General features: G+C 44.3%; 1 protein-coding gene across 1 annotated transcript in view; it reads left to right on the top strand.

Annotated features, from left to right (window-relative positions):
- The first annotated feature begins 395 nt into the window (after nt 1-395).
- The window catches only part of LOC144097295 (uncharacterized), a 34,001-nt gene continuing 13,272 nt past the window's right edge, over nt 396-21,124 (top strand). The window contains exon 1 of the mRNA XM_077630041.1: nt 396-515. Coding sequence (XP_077486167.1) covers nt 396-515 — 120 coding nt within the window. The remainder of the gene's footprint in view (nt 516-21,124) is intronic.

Below are 21,124 nucleotides of genomic sequence, written 5' to 3'. Positions count from 1 at the left end.
ACAAAGCACCACTATCATTGGGGTACGGGGTTGAAGGGGACGTGCAAATAACTGATTTGATCTCTCTGCTGTGTACAGACGATACCTTGCCAGCTGCAAAAAAAAAATGAAAATCACTCGCAACTGCACCATGCCCACTACTGATAGGTGGCACGAAGGTTCGTCCTCTGTATTTATTTTATTTGCTGTCTTCCCGCAGGGGAGACACATTCTACTAAAGCGAGCTGTCATTTTTGGGCACTGACTGGCCCCGGAATGGAAGAGACGGAAAGTGACAATGTTGACTGTCACAGAGTAAATTGGTTTCACTCCCACAAAGCGCAGCGACATTCTCTTAAAGAATAAATAGGCGGCTTTGGAGTTCTGTGCTCAGTGCGTCCTCTTCAGAGACGGCAATGGCAGAGCTACGGGCAGTTGCTTTGATCCTGATAAGTCTGGCTGGGGTAACCATCAGCAAGCTGGGACCACCGGGCGGTCCATTGAAGTTGCTTCGCGAGCCAGTGGACAGCTTCAAGGTATGATCTCCGATTGATTATTGGAATTTCGAAATATATCATTTTCTTCTCTAGCTGCTCTAGACAGCAGGCATAGTACCTAAGGGTAAAACCAGTAAAGGAAAGGTGGTGTCTCTGACACCGTGTCACTAAACCAACAGAACCTGTAAATGCCTTTCAATAAACACGAGAGAGCATTTTATCCATCGTTTGAATTTGAACGACCTGTCACGCCTTGCTGCTGTTATCATATCGGTATGCAGCTGCGACGCGCAGATGAGCTTTGATGTCGCCGCTTAACATCACAGGCGCAAATAGCTCGATCCACATACTGTGACGACAGAACTAGGTAACGAGCCGTGCTTCGTTCCTGTCTGTGTCCACAACTGGTTGCCTACATAAGAACGTTGCATATAAGACAGCCATACAATGTGTTCTTCGTACGTCGTAGAGCATCTATCTGCGGCACACGAAACACCAATTAGGAGATGTTATGAACTCCTACCGTTAGTTTTTCTTAAGAAAATAACTTCCTTCCCTGTGTTTCAAACAATTTCTTGAAGTGGTGTTAGCGATGAGCGATATCCTTATTTTAGTGATAATAATGCTTGATGTGCATGGTGGGCAGGCCTAAGGCATTATTGCTACGGCTGTGAATAAAAACGCACGTTGTTTTCGACACAATTACTCGTTTCACTCCTTATTATAGAAGCAAATAAAGCATACCTGCCTATAGTCACTCTGACGCATTTATCTCACGGTGTTTTCAGGATAGAATCATTCAGCAGATTTTCCTTTCTCAGGTAGTCGGATATCTGACCTATACAGCAATGCAAATGTGTACGGTACCTTTCACTGCATTTGGGAAGTGCAGAAGTGAAAGCGACCTTGAGAGCCTCAACGCCAATGGGCGAACCATGCAAAAGTCATATGCGGTTGCCTAATGAAACAGAAGCGTTACATTTTGTCGCCGATGTATGTTTCAAGGAGGGCATAAATATCTCAGCAATGACTCAGAAGAAGAGATGCAAACGCTTTGTCTTTGTGAGATTCATTGTATAAATATGCGACAGGCACCCTATACGAAAAGCCTCGATATTCTAAAATTCGAGGTATTCAAAGATACATAGATTCTGAAGAAAACCCCACAACACCGCCTCAATTGGCACTTTGGTGTTGGTGTGTGGCTACACAGCGGACACTAAGCGACGCATGTGCGTTTCTGATCTGGGCTTTGCACAGCACCCCTAAGAATGACTGTTCACAACAGGAGGGCTCTGATATTCGCGGTACTGTGAGGGCCTGCACCAGGGTAGAGGGTATTCGAAGAATATGCTAGCAATCGCGAAAGAAATATGTTCGGCTAGCGACGCATTATAATATGGAACATCGACCGAGGAGATGGAACAACACCGTGTTTATTCCACTAATTTTCCAGCATGGCTCTACTTCCTCCGAGGCGTATACGGGAAAGCTCTGTAATGAAGTGTGTATGATTCCATTTTTAACGCTATAGCTTTAGCGCCCCGTTCACCGGAAAATCCGGTGGCGGCGTTGAGCGTTAAAGACCGCAGGCATGCCTCTGGCAGGTGGTCCTCAAAGAGCGAACTAGGATGCAGTTGTGCCACCTAGGTAACGTGTCTTTCCGGCGTGATCAGTACCTCGCACGCGATGGTGTGCAAACTGCGCACCGTAGCAGACAGCAGTTCAATTAGTAATTCGTCGCTCGTGAAGAGAAACCTCTTGCAGCACAAAAGCCCCCGCTGTGAGTACCTGCCTTCTCAGCGCAGTGGTGCATCGCGTAAGCACTGCCGCACTGCACCAGGAGGGGTATGAAGACTCCCAGGGATCTATGAATGCAATGTAGAGACTGACGTTCTGTATACATGGGAATTAATCGATTACCCTATCAAGTCACACCCTTAAAGTTAAGCTTAAGTCCCCCCCCCCCATTTTTTTTAGAACTCCAAGTGGAATATGCCAGCAGAGATAAAAAAACAACGAAGTTCAGCTGTTTGTCTTCCGCTTTATTCATAAAAACTCAAATATGGATTCGGCGGCGGTAAGCTGAGTCAGAGCAACGCGCTCGTTTATGCGCATCTTATTTCTATATGGCCGTAAATAAGCGCGCAATCTTGAATAGAACACTCAAGCAGCTTCCAGGTGGAAAAAAAAAAACTGGCTGTTTCTCTTCTCGGCTGAACCAGGTTAAATGGATCGGAAAGCAACCGAACAGGTGGCCGATGTCGACGCGGAGACGTTCGCAGCATCCAGCAACTCTTGTTGCCTGTGCCGCTACTTCTCCAGCCGTATCACCCGTTCTCCATCGGTTTCATCAACTCGACGAGCCCGCTTTCGTGACTTATCCCTAGCCAACGCGGCTTCGTGACGCTCTCCGTCCTAGGGATCGCAGAAGAAGCCCGGTGCCTCCGATGCTCAGTCTAAGAACTCATCCCGCTGATCGGTTCTGGCTCTGTTGTCGGAGCGGCGGTCAGCGCAGCGGCGAAGCGGCAGTAACAGCCGCGACAATTCACGTAGTATGACCTCACAACCACGCCTGCGGCGTGCCTCCGGTTGCATGTCAATTCCAAGTGGCATTTGACCTCGAGCTTTGCATGCGAGAAGTGGAGCTTTTCGCTCCAAACAATGAATTTTTTAGGCAAGTACTGCAATTGAGAGACAGTGTTTCTTCTGAAAGGCACATGCATACATATGCGGGCTCTAAAAAGCCCAAGCGTCGTGCCTAAAGAGAGCCGCTCCAATAATATTCCCCTTCACTTGTAACGGAGCGCGCCGCTCTATCGGTCTAACCAAGCCAAATCTTGAATTCACTGTGAAGGCTCTGCAGATAGTATTACCATCCGAACTTTTTTTTTCAGCAGTATTGTGGGGCTATGCACGTCTGGGCACGCCAAAGCAATGTCGAGCGTGCCCCCTATTTGACTCTTGCTTAGGTCATATTGAATGCTGAAGATAAAGTACGTCAAACACGTTCTGGATGTCGTAGTGAACTGGGGAATGGAATCCAGTTTGGTATTTCCTATCAGTGTAGCGAATTACATATGACCCTAGTGCTTTGCGACCCTAGTGAAGGTAGCTTTCTACACACTCCGCTACCCACGTCGAAACCAACGCCGTCTATTCTCTTTGCGCGCAGCGCGTCTCCGTGCATGTTAAGGCCATGTGGAGAATACTAGAGCCATTCTGTGACTGTCAGGCAGGAGCTGTAAGATGAATGCATCTCATTCGTGCGGTGACGCATCTAGTGACGAAATCGTCAGATGTCGGTGGTGAGATTTGGTCAAATTGCTTTCCAATGTTGCAGATCTCTTCAGGCACTCGAGATCATTTTATAAGCAGCTGTACAAATTTAAACACGGTTGCATCGCAGCGGTGGACTCAGCATCCAGAGCGGGAATGAACCGTGGTCAATGATTGGCCTGACAATGAACCCTTCGTGCATCATATTCCTTTTTCGGGGTATTTGATGTTTGCGTTTGTCTGAATGCCAGGACGAAGGAATACTAAAGAGAGGCCCTTTCTACACTCTAGGTATTGGCGAAAGTTGGGTGGAAGGGACGTCATAGTTTAGTCCTTAAAATGTGGGATATTAGCAACGTTGTATTTGTCGAATATGAAACCTCGGGCCGCTAGCAACCGCATACGGCGTCATTGTTGCTGAAGGCCCAGGAGCAGGGGTCCCTAGTCACACGTGTTTCTGTCGGTGGCGGTCAGTGGGCTTTCGAGATGGTGTGTTCGGCCTGGTATTTCGAGTAAATTCGTACGCGTTTGCTCTGTCCAAGCAACGTGCGAATTGAGGACCACTTTCAAATGTGTGTAATCACCGTTTAAAGGAAGTTTTTGCCGTCATAGCTTGTATGTTGACGCGGAATGATCGAGGCGTCCTCGGCCTAGTCAGAACGTTTTCTTCAGCAGCCAGCTTCATTCTGTGAAATAAACAGATGAGAAGAGGCTTGCAGCGTTGCTCTGTTGTCCATCGAAAGGAGCACCGTTTCGGAGGCGTATGAAATTACCGAGTGGCAGGCATTTTCGGCAGAACATTTCTCGGAATCGGAAAAGATTGAGCGTGAATATGCCCTGTAGGAGAGGGAAAGAATGTTGCGGGCAGCGCAATTTTCAGTTTTCTACTTTTTCAAAGCCCTTTGAATCGAAGTCGTCTGGCATGCACTGGTAGCGGCGGTTCGCAACGGTTCAGCGGTTTTCATTTGAGCTCATCGCTGGACCTTCTCTGCATCTATCGCTGAAAGAGATATCGCCACATGTGCTAAAATATCATGCACCACTGGCATATACAAAAATTATAAGAGAACAATCACAAAGGAATGCGCATGCATGCTGTGCTCGTACTCTATACAAGACATTCGATATGACGAAAAAATGAACTTTAATTCATTAACGCTAATAACAGTAGGAAACAGGCTATAACAATTTTGTTTTAAACACCAGACATTTGCGGGCGATTCTGCGAAGAGAGTGGATGAGGAGACTAGCGAGAGCTTGTGTACATGCGCTGGACCATATGAATCCTGTAAATGCGTGCACATGCAAGTCACCGCCAGCCGCATGGGTAACCGCTGAGCTGCGGGGTTGAGCAAACTTTTAGATCATGCAAGATTTTTCTTTTACATCAGAACATCAAAAAACAACTTTTTAATATTGTCGAGGTTACGAGATGAGTCTGAACTTGCCTAGAGCTTATGTTCACAATGAATGTGAATACAGATACGTATATTAAAATTTTGTAGCACACTACATTTCAAAACCATTTACAGTCTGCGTCACCTATGTGTAGAGCGCTCGGGTAGTGCACTTCTCTGCAAACACTTCCAGATCATGGCACAGCCTCAAGGGTTCAGAAGCAGCACTTGTACGGAAGCAGTGCCAGATACACATGCAAAGTGGACACGGGCACTTTGTCCAAACGTCAGTGGCTGCTGCCCATTTGAGTTTTTATCATGTGCTCACTGCTTATTGGCTCTACACAAGACTGACGCTCACTGTACAACCACACCGCAGGCTACTACTGCTGGAACTAAGATGGAACTACCTCCTTTTTCTTCATTTTATGCAAGACATAAATTTCTGCTAGCTTTCCACCTCTTATTAAACTGTTGTCATCACTCGGTGCTGGCTTGCATGGCTAGTTTTAAAAAATATGTTTGCATGACCTTGTTTTTTATATGAAATTTGCTTCTCAAACTGTATTTTAATAAACGTAATACATTAGCGCCTTGATTCGTGGACAGAAACATTTATTATGGCTCTGAACACAAGAAGCCAATGAACACAAGGAGCAATATTTATATTATAAGCATGTTATTAAGTCCCGCAATACTTAGTGGACGGCATCGACAGAAAGAAAAGTTTCAAGCAACCAATACTGATAAGCTCGCGCTTAAGGAAGCTTTTTAAAGAGTTGAATATTGAAAAATCAGAGCAAAGATGAAGCATGCACCCATAAATACGTCGGCATTCATTCTGTGATATGACAGAACTGAACATGGCTAAAACTCAGATTCGGCCGAGTTGGTAAGCATTCAGATGAAGCATGCACCCATAAATACGTCGGCATTCATTCTGTGATATGACAGAACTGAACATGGCTAAAACTCAGATTCGGCCGAGTTGGTAAGCATTCATGGCAGATGAACAGCGCAACAAAAATGGGATAAAGGCAAAACAAGTACTCGTCTTGTCTTTGTCCCGCCTTTTTGCAAAAAGGAGCGCGCAGCTCGTGCAGCCCAACGTGAGGCTCAACGCGAGCATGAAAAGGCGCTAGCAGAGGCTGAAGAGCGTAAAGCAAAAAACCGAACGCGAGCATGGAAATTCACTAGCAGAAGCTGAAGAGCCTAGATTGCAGCTTAAATTAAGAATCGCAGAAGCTGGTGGGGGTAATCGAGACCCCCCACCCCCGGCGCCCTCAGCGGCAGTTAGCCCACACAAGTTAATCCCTTCTTTCGACGATCGCAGGGATGACTTAGATGCATACCTCAAACGTTTTGAGCGTGTCGCAGAAAGGCACAGCTGGCCCAAGGAAAAATGGGCTACAGCTCTCAGTATGTCTTTGACTGGGAGGCTCTCCGTGTGTTCGGTCGACTGCCTCCAGCAGATTCAATGAATTATGATAAGGCAAAACTAGCCCTGCTCCAAAATTTTCGATCCACCGCAGAGGGTTATCGAGAAAGGTTTCGTAGAAGTAAGCCGCTTGATACAGAAACAGGCAAGCAATTCGCAGCACGCTTGCTCAGTCTATTGGATCGATGGATCGAGATGTCGGGAACGGCCACAACGTACAATGATTTACGAGACCTGGTGGTGGCCAAGCAGTTCATGAGGAACTGTCAAAGTCGCCTGACAATTTTCGTTCGAGAAAAAGAGTGCAAGACGCTGGACAAAATGGCTGAGGCGGCAGTCGATCGGCTGCCACCTCCACGCTTCCAAGGATTGCAGTAGGCCTGCGTCGGTGATCCAAGCGAGGTCACGGCAGCACGGACCCAACTTCCGACGGCTGCCTCCTCCACGCTTGAATGACTCAACCTCCACTGCGCTGTCTTCCTTTACACCTCGATTTTCTGACATGTCACCTCTTCGCTCCTCGTGCTCGCTACGCTCTTTGTCGCCCTCGCCTCGCACACACCCTTCACACGCGCACACGCGCAACGATGGGCTGGCAGGCACAGCGCTCCGCTGTCCGACGCACCACTGTCGACGCACCGCGTTCAGAAATCCTCCAAATATCTTTAGTGCACCTCTCATATGCCCCCCCTTCCAAAAAGTTTTTCCATCTAGAAAAAAACTTCTGTTGGTGCACACACCACTAATGTTCACGTGGTAAACGGACAAGTTAGACCCCGTTGAAGTCACGGAAGGCACTTTACACCGTGACACACGCAGGCATATAGTGACGGACCCAGAGAGAACACGGGGCCCAACATTATACATCTGGCACAAGAGAAAATATAAAAACCTTACAAATCATTGGGCAAACATTTTGCACACGTCTGTACAATAAAGGTTAAAATTCACACACTGAACAACTCATAACCGGAAACAACTCTTAGACACTACTAGACTACATTTTCACAGGTAACCATTGCCAACACACGGAATAGTATCACCGTACATTGGGCATCACCCTCCGGTAATTTACAAATGACTCATGCAATCGACGCCTACGTTTTCCTTTGTTAAATATTGCAAGGGTTGATGGTCATTCTGAATGATGAAGAACGTCCCGTACAAGACGTGGAATTCCTCAAAAGCCCAGACTATCGCCAAACACTCACGTTCAATCGCTCAGTAGCGAGATTCGCGACGTAACAACTGTCGGCTCGCATATGATACCGGGTCGAGGATTCCATCATGCTCCTGCAGGAGAACGGCGCCTATGCTGACTTCGCAAACATCTGCACGAAGCACGAACTGCTTACTGATAATTGAGCTCTTAATACGGGCCTGGAGGTTATTGCGTTCTTCAGCTCGTCAAAAGCGGCTTGCCGCTGCGGTGTCCAGGAGACAAGGTTGTGTTCATTTTTGCGTATCATCTCCCCTAGTGGTTGGACTTTGTCGGCATAGCCAGGGATGAAATCGCGGGCGGTAGTATCCAGAAAGCCCTAAAAGGAACGAAATTGCTTCCTCGTCTTTGGCAGCGGTAAGTTTAAAAGATTTTACATCACCGTTTCCAACGGTCGTATGGTCCCTTCTTCAGGGTGGTGTCCAAGTAAAGAGATTTTACCGGCTTAGATTTCACTCTTCTGAGGCTTGATCGTGAGGCCGGCCTCGCGCACCCTGCTATGTAGCCGGTGTTAAGTCCAAAGATGTTCTTCCCAGCTAGAGGGCACTACGAGAACATCGTCGATGTAATGAATGATATTTTCCATGCCTTGTAATAGAATGCGCAACAGGTGCTTAAAGATAGCTGATGCTGCCTTAAAGCCGAAGGGCATATAGACGAACTGATAGTGACCAGATTGGGTAGAGAGCGCTGTTTTTGGCTTTGAAGCTTCCTCGAATGGTATTTGCAAGTAGCCTTTCACAATGTCAAATTTTAAAAAGAACACCTTGGTTCCAACCGTGGTAAATATTACATCTGTCCTTGGAATGGGCTCTGCATCCGACACAAGAACATCACTGATGCGTCGAAAATCAATGTAAATTCATTGGGTGCTTTGTTTCTTTTTAATTATAACAAGAGGGGAGTTGTATGGAGATTTCGGAGGTTCAGTGACCCCTAATTTGATCATCTCGTCTATCTCTTTTTTCGACCACGTCCTTCATGGCAAAAGACAACGGGTATTGCGGGGTATTCATATGTTCAGAAGTTGAGAGCCTGAGTTGACACCCCACTAGATTAGTTTTCCCGGGAATCTCGGAAAAGCTGTGTGCATACGTGTCATATAAGCTCTGAATCTCCTGCTGTTCGTCGTCATCGAGCTTGGTGGATATTTGCAGAGCTTCAATCCCTTTACCGTGGTCCGTGATAAGGTAGACAGTTGTTCTTCTGAGTCACCTTCTTCGATCACGACAAACAATGACGCCTGCACGGTCTCTTTGGACGCACGCTCTAAGTAACATTTGAGCATATTGATGTCGAATAGCTTCTTAGTGTGGCCCAAGTCAATCCAATAATCCACGTCGTTCTTTTTGCCAGAAACTACAAATTGACCTTTCCACTGCATGAGGAGTTAATTGTGGCTACTCGGGAAAAGAATCAGGGCACGATCTTCAACCCTTAAATGCGCCTTGTTACTGTTCCTGTCATAGTATCTCTTCTGAGACTGTTGGGCACGCAACAAATTTTGATGTGCCGCTCTCACAGTTTGATAGAGACATTTTCTTAGATCGAGAACGTAGCCATATGTCGTCTTCGTGTCTTCTCTCAGCTTTTTCTTTGTCCAGAGCTCTCTGAGGACTGCGAGGGGTCCTCGCACATGTCGTCCAAATATCAACTCGAACGGAGAAAACCCCGGACTCGCTTGCGGCACATCTCTGTATGCGAACAGAAGCGGAGCGATATAATGATCCCATGATTTGGGCTGTTCCTGACTGAGCTTCCGCAGGATCTGCTTGAGTGTTGCGTTAAATTTCCCCATCATCCCGTTGCAAATTGAATGGTAAGAGGTATGCTGAGGAGTCTCAACGCCAAGACAACATTCAGCTCCCTCATCATTTCGGAAGTGAAACAGAAGCCCTGTTTACACAGGATGTCTCCCGGAAAACCTATTCGTGAAAACATCTCCACCAAACCTTCTGCCACCATTGCTGAATCTATATTTGGCAGAGCCACGGCGTCGGGATACCGCGTGGCAGAATCGATGAGAGTGAGAATATATGTATTCCATTTCACCGATGTGGGCGACAGTGGACCGACAATATCGACTGCGACCCGATCAAATGGAGTGTCCATAAAAGGCATGTGTCCCAACGGAGCTTTCCCTACATTGCCTTTCGGGCACGTCCTTTGGCACAAGCCGCACGACCTGACGTACCTCTTAACCTCCTCCTGCACTCCCGGCCAGTAGAATTCTTCCAGAACTCGATCTGTAGTCTTCTTAATGCCCTGATGCCCCGCCAACGGGCTATCGTGGGCAAGGCTTAACACCTGTGATCTACAAGACTTTGGATGTACTACCTGTCCACCCTCTCTGCCAGAGGCGAGATGATAGAGGCGACACAGCAACCCGTTTTCAACCGAATACGAGAGCGAAGTGCCGTGCTTGCCATGGAACACCTTTCCTACTTGCACCCAACACGCCTTCATTGACTCATCGTCTCTTCGTTCTGTTTCTAGCATTTCCTTGGTGAACCACAGTGGACTAACACTTAAAGCAGTATTTTCCCTCGTTCGTATAGAAACTACCTTCACAGCGAAGACTACTTTTAGACCCTCGCCCTCACCATTATCACTGGCAACCTCGTCGTCGGCTATGCGAGGACATAATTTATCCCCGCCCTCCGATTTCTTTCAATTAATATCTGGATTTGACGGCTCATGGGCCTCCAGCTTATTTCAAATTATTACATAGTACAATGGTGTCTCCACGCATTTCACAAGGGCCGTGCCAGTGAAATAGGGGAAGCGATATATACTTCTGCCTCTGGAACTTCGAGACTATATATTTTTATCCTTCATTATTAAATCCACTAGTGACATTTGTGTTTTTATTACTTAAAGGAGTGTTAGTGTTCAAGTGTTCTTTAGCACTCTGTAGTGCATCAACACAAGAAATCTGAGTCATTAAAGGGTGTCAGCTTAAGAAAAAAAAGAATTTGTTCTAAAAAAACTGACACAACAGAAAGCTTATAAATTTATGATCACTGCAAGTGGAATCCACTGGTCAAAATACATAGGCCGAGCAGTTCTGAAAGGTAATGCTACTACAATAGTTATGCTGCCATGAAGTGTTAACTGATGAATAGTGCCAGTATTAAAATATAGGCACACTTATTCTAAACGCCTCTCCCTAGCTGCAGTTTTAAACTACGCTGCCTAAAAATTTTCCTCAGCTCCAAAATTCCCAGATCCTCTGGATGTACACTATCGGCGAGCTGGCATTTTTGGCACAGTTTTATATTTGTGCATGCGACGCCATAGCTTATAACTAGGAATATTTATTCACCAACTCATTTCTAAGAGGTGTCTAGGAGTGCAGTAATGTTTTCTTTTCGTAAACGCATGCTTCGCACTTAAGGACAGTTTACTAGCACCAGATATGTGCATCCATGCATGACCATTATTACAAATCCGACATCACTTTCTTTCGTGCCAACACCGTAAGTATTGCATCATTATTTTCAAGTATAACGAGATGCGGCGATGCGCAGCAAAAGAAATGCGGCATAAAATACCTTGAAGAAAGACATGCTCACTGCGGAAGCTCCCAATTCGTCCAAGAGAATCGCAGGCGTCGGCCCATTCATCTGAAGGTTGATTAACAAAATGCGCACATTAATCACATTGTTAGCGACATTAAAATGCAACCGGACAACAAAACATAACACAACAATGCTAGAGGTACCAAGGTTACACTATCCTAGTATACTAAACATAAAAATCTGGTAGCATTTAAACGTAGTTAGGCAGACAAGACGAGGAACAGAATGTTTGAAGCCTGGCTGGCTTGTGGTTTTATTTTGCTGGGTCGTCGGGACGTCTTGCGTCAATATTAACGCAGGTTAATATCTGATCGGCGTTAAGTATATTCCATCTATTCGCGCCGCAGATGGTCGTTGATGAACTCGACGATGTGCACTGCACGGGCCGAGAGTATAGGTATGTTGTATTGTATCACGGACATGAGCTTCGAGGCAGTGGCCAAGGAAGCTGATCTGTTCGCGTCGCCGCGGGTTGGAAACCTAGTAGCGGGAATCATTACTTTATTTCTCCACCCACAAGTTCAGGAACGCCGTAAAATGCTTGGTTCGGTTCGAACCTGTCAAGCAGTTTCTTAGCACTAAAATATAAATAATGTCAAGAAGCCGTAACGGCGGTCCTGCAAGCAGAAAGATAGTGAAGCGGCTTTCACACAAATGTTTTATTAGGCTAACTCGCGCCCTCAATGAACAAAATGACTTGGCGAATGCGTGTTGACACGTGTGCACTGCTGTCGTCGAGAATTTCTTTCGCTCTCGGCCGCGCTCAATTTAAACCTGGCAAGTAACCGTGGAGATAAGGCGCAAGACAACTACAACAAGCTGGAGCCGTTCCACGTGGTTTCGATCATTCGAGATAAGTGTGGTCGATTCTTGCGTCACACACAAAAAGATATAGCCGAGTTCCGGCAGCTTTGACTGCGGACAAAGAAAGACTAGTAAGATTCGCGGCAGTATTAATTTGGTGCTTACATGGCGACTTTGGCGATGTTGATACCACAGGCTAAAGGAAACCAGAGTTTGATGAAAAGAAATCCAACATTTCGAATGCCAAATTTGGCACGAGCTTTGGGCAGTAAAACGTTTCTATTATGTGAAAAGCGTGCAGCATTAGTGTTAGTAATGGCTTTCATAGGAACAAATCACGATGATTAGTGGTGTGATATTGAATATTGAAATATTGAACTAAACTAGATCATGAATGCGAACCATACAAAGATTATGGTTGAACGGGGATATAGAAAATTGTTTATTATTCCAAGCTATTTTTCTGCTGGCGTGATCCTGAACATGCTGAAGACATGAAAAGTGAAAATTGCACGTAAGACCCTATGAAGGAATCCAATCTTTTTAATGACCACGAAATAATGCGTAGTAGAGCTTAACTAATATGCGCAGATAAAAAAATACGACGAGTCCTAATCAATATCCTAATACAATATGATATTCTTTGTAACTCCTGAATATCTATGTTAACTGCCGAGTAGAACACTAAGGAAAAGCAGTGATCGGAAGGATGTATGCGATGCAATGGGGATATATTTGGCAGATTTAGAGCCTGGGAAACAACTATGATGAGCTTAGAATAAAAAGTGTTTATCACAGGTCTTTTTAGAACAAAACATTTGCGATGTTATTGCAGTCTTGGTTCAGTGCCAGGGTAAGTGTGTTCAAGCATATATCCCATGACATGAGAGTAGTATCATCTGCTTGCAAAATGCGGTCAGAAGCCAACGTTCGACAGTTATGTAGATCGTCGATATATAATAATAATAACCGACAGTCAAGTATCAACCCCGGTGAAATACTAATGTTAATAACATTCTTCCAAGAAAGGACACCAGAGATACTAACATTTATTTAAAGATTGGATAAATAAGTACGGAGAAGTTTGAAACGGTTCCCTATTTAACCGTAATACACAAGTAAACAAAAAAGGACTGTCTTGGTTAAACGTGTCATACGCTGTACAAAAATCATGGAATACCTATCCAGTTCATATCAAGCACAGCGCGCCAAACTATTAGTTTCTTTAGGTATTTTATACCTTTCATTTATTAGTGATCAAATTAAGAGCCACTTAAGTAATTTGCCGCTCTAAATTCGAACTGTTTTGGTTGCAAGAAAAAAAAAACACTTTACAAAATGACTTCGATGTTCAGCGATGAACTGCTTTTCACTTGATTTACTAAAAAAAGAAGTATTGAAATTGAACGATAATTTGTTAGCACAGACAATTATATCACCTTACTTGAATACTGGAAAAATTTTACTTTCCTTCGATTCTTAGAGGAAGACACCACCTTGGAAAAGGAAATTTATCGAATATGTTTGTATGCCTGTACTAATATTGATAAATATTTTAATTTGGCTACCAAGGATGTCAAGACCGGCACAAAGCAGTCAGAGGTTAGAAATGACGCTTTTTATTTTCGTATGGTGCCGTGGGAAGTAGGAGAAATCAGGTAGGGAATTTTACGTAGTTAAACCGAGTAGACAGTAGTAGAAAAGGATAGAAAGCACACCGGCTAAAAGATGCAAAAGCACAGTATACTAAATGTGCTAAGGTCACCCTCCAGGTTATGTGCCTATCCACTACAGCTGAGGCAGCGGTCCTCCAAACTTAGCCGATATTCTTCGCATTCGCTGCAGCTTGTTGAACGCTCCTCCGAAATAACCCGAGCTTACCCGAGGCGCTTCGAGGCTTAACGCAAGAAATATGGTTGGAACTATGTTAAGTATTAGTTCACGCACTAAACTGATTGTGAGCAATGACCGCACAAATCAGGAGGTGCTGATTGATGAGGTGGGTGGAAAGGCGGCAAAAAACGTCCTGGATGTGTAAGCGATAATAAGGGTACAGACAAGGTGGTTACATCATGGGCTGTATCGAAAAAAGTAATACTTTTAGTCTCATTGTTGAAATATTGAATTTATATATTTGCTTTTTTCATTTATAGATTATGGAGACAATTTCATTTTCGTAACCTTCTTTCTGGCAATTTTTAACAGCGCATTCAGGAGGAGGAGAGGGAAAGGCAAGAATTTAACCCGTATATGAAACCAGTTTGTTACCCTGCAGGAGGGAAAGGGCTGAAGAGATATAAAGGTGAGGAAAGAAATGGCATAAAAAAACATCTCCAAAAGTCTACGACAAAGTCAAAGCCAGTCGTGCAGGATTGACACTCCTAAGAACCGCAGGAGGTCCTAGCTGTCCCTCACCGCCGATGATCGCCGCGGCCAATATCCAGGAATCTTGGCCTCCAAGAATCTTGAATCAATATATTCCTGTGCACGACTGTCTTTCATAGGCTGTTAAGTAAGGCCAGCGTAAGTCAGTTCTTGCGACATGCTATAAGAGTAATGGAAGACAGTAAACAGTTTGTAACAATATCTCATAACTATCTGCAAGCCACCTAAGCGTCATTTAAAGAAGTTACACTTCACCAGTCTATATCAAACATTGACCCAGTGAACTTTATGGCATCAAAAACATGTTGAATTAAAGAACGCTTGGTAATGCGTCGACAGCTTTGAAAACGAAGAGCTCTCGGGAAGCCATCAGTAACACCAGCATGAAGAGGAAAAGCTAACGGTGGAGAGACAAGATTAGTTCAAACCACATCAATAAGCGTTGTTTAATTATTAGCAGCGCAGCTGGTGGTCAGGATAACTAAAAACTGCAGGCTATGTATTATTGGTAGCAGACAATGTATTGGTTTTTGCAGTGTTGGTGTAGTGTCTGTATATTACCAATAATGTGATTCAAGACAACAAATTTTTGTTCAATAATAGTAATGTCGTAAATAACTAGATTATCACAGATCGCAGAAACTGGGGTGTGTGGGTATCGTTAAATGCAGCCGAAAACTACATTTTTTTTACTACCGAATGTAGATTGGCGAACTCCAGTCCATGCTGCCTCAGAATCAAGAGCAATCAAATTGAAATTGAAGTTGAAAATTTATTTCTCTAACATTCATTACAGTGAGAGGAGGAGACAATAGGAAAAAGCTGCCTAAGACAGCATCACGTGGCACCCACTGCCCATGGTCGACAGCAGTATGTTCGCGTAAAACAGGCTTGGTTAAAACATATACCCATGAAAAAAACGAAAAAAAACGAGAAAACAGTGTAACGCTCACTGCACAGAAAACAAAAGAGAGTGGACCTCGAAAGAAAAAAAACAACATAAAATACAGAATACCACACTTATCTATAAGGCGACAACAGAAGATTCGAAAATGCACATGACGGACAATACCTGATTGCGTTAGATTTTTTCTACAAATATGTTACTTTCTGCAAGAATCCATGACCTATCCTTGTTTTGTAGTTTTATTTATTTATTTATTTATTTATTTATGAAATACTGCGGACACTAAGTCCAAGCAGGGTGGGCGTGCAAGTGAGCGAAATAAGAACACTGGAAAATAGACAGAAATAGCACTAATTGGTTAGACCTCATGGGGCAATGGTTGGTTTATTTGATTCCAATCTATTATAGTTCGTGGGAAAAATGAAAACTTGTAAGTGTCTGATTTGGCGAATATAGGGGTTAGAAAACTAGGGTGGTAATGTCGAGTTTGTCCGGCAGATAACGGCTTTAAGTATAATGAGGGGTCCAGACCAAATTTGTTCTCTAATAAAAGCGCAAGAAACTCTAACCTGAACTTGTTCTTCGGAGTTCAAGTCGTTCAATTTAGTTAATTTCCATAAAAGTGGTGGGGGAGTCAGTCTTTGCATATTTATTAAAGATGAATCTAACAGCCTTTCTCTGTATTCGTTCCAAATTGGCTATGTTAGATTTAGTATACGGGTCCCACACTACGCATGCGTATTCGAGTTTTGGTCTGATTATAGAAGAATAACAAAGTAGCTTGATGTTAGGAGGCGCGTTCTTCAGTTTATGTCTTAAGCAGCACAATTTGCGAAATGCGGAAGGGCAAATGTTATTGTTATGCAAGTTCCACGTTAATTTCCTAGTTGTAGTTATGCCTAAGTATTTGTAGTTAGATACGTGTTCAAGAGGGGACGAAATTAATTTGTATGTGTAACTATGTGGTATGTTTTTTCTTGTTATCGGAAGATACACACTTTTGTCAGCATTGAGAACCATGCCCCATTGGTCGCACCATTTCAAAACATTGTTCACAGCATTGTTCAAAACATTCTGGTCATCCCTATTAGTAATTTCTTTGAATAATATACAATCGTCTGCGAACAATCTAATATGCACTGATGGGCTAATTACTTGAACAATGTCATTAATATATAAAAGAAAAAGCAGAGGGCCCAAGACACTTCCCTGTGGTACACCGGATGAAACTGGAAGAGAGCCGGAACATTGTCCACCAACTTCAACAAACTGCCTGCGGTCCTTTAAGTATGCGGTTATCCAAGTTATGAAAATCTCAGGAATGCCAATATGTTTCATTTTTAGAATTAATTTATCATGAGGAACTTCGTCGAACGCCTTGCTGAAATCTAAAAAAATTGCATCAATTTGGCCCTTACTATCTATACAGGATGCGAATGAGTTAATTACCGTAATCAGTTGTGTTACTGTAGAGAAAGCCCTTCTGAACCCGTGTTGGAATTCGTTTATGACCAAATTTTTTTCTAGAAATTCATTCACACAGTGTGCAACTATATGCTCTCGTAGCTTACAGCACGATGAAGTCAATGATATGGGACGATAGTTTTGCAACAAGAGACGATTTCCTTTTTTGTAAACGGGGACAATTCGGGCTGTCCTCCAGTCATCAGGTAATTTGCTTGTCAGTAAAGAAGCACGAAATATGATGACGAGGAATTTCGCCAGGGTTTCAGCATAACGACGAAGGAATACATTTGGAATATTATCAGGACCGCATGACGTTTTCGTTTTTAAGTTTAATAACATAGAAAAGACACCTGAATAAGATATGAAGTTCACTTCAGAAAGATGATACACCCGGCTATTCACGGTACACGCGCTCGGAGCGGAAAATACGTTTTGAAAGTACTCATTAAAATGCTGGGCAATAGCCATCTGATCACATACCATAGCGTTGTTCACCGAAACTTATGACACGGTTTTCTTTTTCTTACTGATGTAATTCCAAAATTTACTTGGCTCGTTTTTTATGAAATTTTGAAGTGATGTTTTAAAAAAATAATCTTTAGAATCCCTATGGCGCATGCTAGATTGTCGAGCAAATGTTTAATCTGTTTAGGGTCTGTGTGCTTCTTATTGTGCCGTTTTACCTTTCGCCGGAGTTGAATTATGCTACGTGTCATCCATGGGGTTTCCTTACGTTCTTTTTTATAGTTGCTGGCACAAAAGTTTCGATGCAATACAAACAAATTTTTTTGAACCGGTCCCAGAGTGCGCAGACATCAGTATCATCGAAACCTAGAAAGCAGGTTTCTAGATGATCAGTTACAGATGCGTCGTTAGCACGTGAATAATCTTTAAAACAACGTAGTGATGATTGTTTGTTTTTAGTGTGTTGTTCCAAAGGCAAGGAAGCACTAACTAGGCAGTGATCAGAAAGCCCCTGCTCCACAGTGACAGTAAACCTTACAAGATTGCGAGGCAGGAACAACAGATCTAATAATGATTTCGTGGAACCAACTTGACGGGTTGATTCGTGAACTACTTGCATCAAGTTGTGAGTTAGCATTATATTAAACATTTTATTTGCATGCTTACTGTTAGCACCAAAACACTCAAGGCGTTCCCAATCCACACCAGGCAAGTTGAAATCTCCCATCAACAAAATTTTGCTATTTTCGTGCTGTGACATATGATTTTGTAGTTTATTTAAGCAGTCAGGTCCAGAATGTGGAGGTCTATACAGAGCGTATAAAACGAAGTTATGACCCCAACAAGACCATTTTACGCATAGGTATTCAATTTCTGGTACCTGGTCCTGCAAGACGGCCGCAATTTGTTTCTTAATGAGGATAGCTATGCCACCACCTCTAGATTCTCTATCTTTTCGAAATACCATGTAGGCGGGAGGAAATACATCATCATCATTCACTTCGCTGTGAAGCCACGTCTTCGTAATCACTGTAGTGTGTGGATCATGCTGAAATAAGGTTATTTCAAGATTGCCTGTTTTATTAACTAAACTACGTGCATTAAGGTTCACTACGCGCAGCTGCTTGCATTGTTCCGAGTGACGTCATGCCTCGTCCTCTTGAGGTGTTCTAGGCTTTGAGGAGGCTATCTTTACGCACTTATTTTGGGATTCATCCCAGACGAACATATCTTTATCCACTTTTAGCTTATCGTGAAAAAGGGCGACCTTTTTTTTGATCCCTGTCTTCTTTCGAGCTATCCCAGAGTAGTTGACGCTTCTTCAGTGTAGACTGCGAGTAGTCATTCTGAATCGACATACCTGAGCCTTTTAGTTTTCTAACGTTGTCCATTATTGTCTTTTTTTCTACAAAATTCTGCAGGTAAATAACTATAGGCCTTTTCCCGCTGTTACGTCCCATCCTATGTATACGCCCTATAGACTGGCAACTAACTTGCAGTTTATCTTCAAATACTTCCTTGATTACTCCATCATTCAGCGTAGTTTCAGTCTCTTCAGGGTCTTCGGCGATTCCATGTATAATTAGGTTCGAACGTCTGCTTCGATCTTCGAGATCGGTTATTTTTTTTGGCTTGAAATCCAATCACATTTTCTATTGATTTCAATGTTGTGTGGATTTGCTGAGGCGGATCGGTGAGGGTTGACGGTTCATTAAGCTTTTTTTCCATCAGTAATAGTACACGCTGCAGGTCAGTCACTATATTTACAGTTTTAACGAGCTCTGTTTTAATTTCAGTGATTTAGGCTTGAAGCGACTCTTGACCATCCAATAATTGTTCCAGAATTTCCTTCTGAGACGGGCCAGGATTCATTTCGACGTCGCCGCAGAGGAGCAATTTACAAGAAACAAAACAATCGTATGCCAAAGAAAGACAACAATGGGGGCACGGCAGGACAATACCGCGGCAGTCACTACGAAATGTACTAGTATGACTACCAACCTGCAGTACGAAGAAAGGTGTTCCCGTTAGCAACATGGTCGATCCAAGTCCGCCGTGCCCACTGAAGCTGTATTTCTGCGTCGCTTCTTTTATAGCTGTTGGCTCCAATGACGTCACAGTGCGATGCATGAACGTTGACGCTGGAAGAACACGCATGTCCAGAAAAGTGTCATCAAGTGACGACAGCAAGGTGTGTGCGTTTTCGATGAGGGTCCGATTTCCATCACAGCAGCAAGCGCGATGGGGCCACATGAATCCAGTTGTTCGTAATGCAGCGGAACCCAGGATAACCTGCAGTACGAAGAACGGTGTTCCCGTTAGCAACATGGTCGATCCGAGTCCGCCGTGCCCACCGTGCCAGTTCATACCTTGCATAGTGAAAGCGCCTGATTCACCATGTTGAGATATTCTGGACTGCGCGAAGAGAAGCAGTAACGATTTTTATTTGTATTACTATTCTATGTTTCCGAGGTACAGATGATATATAAAGGATATATACGGTATTTACTCGAACGTAAGTCGGCTATGACTATGAGCCGACATCGAGAGTGGCCGGCCAAGTAAAAAAAAAAACTTTCTCCGAACGTAAGCCGGCCGAAAAAAAAAATAATTGAGAGCGACTGTAGGGGCAAAATACAAGGGGCATTCACATCCACGAACATGCTCACACTTACTCGGCCTCGTCACCGCTGACTTCCTTGTCATAGTGATCTTCCTACTTTCCACAATCTGTGCTATCTGTGCCATCAGTGTCACCTGTGCAATCAAGCTTTCCGTTATGATACGCCAGACTGCAGCGATCCACCCATACTCGGGGAGAGCTTTCTGTAGCTACGCAATGGAAGCTACGAGGGCGAAACACGAGGCTGCACAAGTGCGCTCTTATAACGAGGTCACGAGGGACACAGGTAGGTGTGTAGACCGGCGGCGCGCGCTCGTAGCGTCCCCTGTGTGGCTACACAAAGTTATCTCCGAGTGCAGCTACAACTCCTCGAGACGCGTGCTCTTGATGCGGCCTGTTTGCAGTTCACTCTCGCGTTTGAATGGTCCCGTTGAATTATATCATCCTCTTGCCAGCTTCTCTGGATTTTGCATCTAGCACTTCTGTGGTCACCGGTCACTGCAAGTGCTGTTGACCTCCACGATTTCACGGACTCTGCTGGTCCTGAGAGGATGGCATTTCTTTGGGCCCGTGAAGGCCCTCCCTTGCGGTGCAAGCATAAAGTTCTTGCTTCCCCCTTCCCCTCCCGCAAAGGCGAATATTCTTTTCGTGAACGCCGAAGTCCTGTCTGGCTGGCAGGTTTGAAGATAGCTCTGCAACGAACACAACTGTTCGCTTTAAGGCAGTGCTGTAACAACACCGTATACTTGGTGTCTAAATGTCGGTGGAAAAATTTCCCTGCCGCGGAACGCGGCCAGGCTACCACACATAGTAGAAACGATTTGAAAAGACAGGCAATGCTCGTGTGTGCATGATCGCCATCGGCTACGGATAGTAACAGCTACAGTGCCGTCTTTTGGTGATGACGATACAGTAGTGGGGTCGTCGCTTCCGTAGGCATGCCGTCAGCTCTTTTTAGGAAATCTTTCAAGAGAACGAAAACATATTCTTGCCCCACAGCATGGTTTGCTTCAGCATATAGCAGGAAAGCAAACGCAAATACTCACTCCTACAGAGTTTTCCGAATCCCAAGGTCGCGCGCAC

The sequence above is a fragment of the Amblyomma americanum genome, chromosome 7 (assembly GCF_052857255.1).
Source record: "Amblyomma americanum isolate KBUSLIRL-KWMA chromosome 7, ASM5285725v1, whole genome shotgun sequence".
Classification (NCBI taxonomy): Eukaryota; Metazoa; Arthropoda; class Arachnida; order Ixodida; family Ixodidae; genus Amblyomma; species Amblyomma americanum.
The sequence above is the reverse complement of the archived record's forward strand: the minus strand, read 5'-3'. Positions and strand labels throughout refer to the sequence as shown.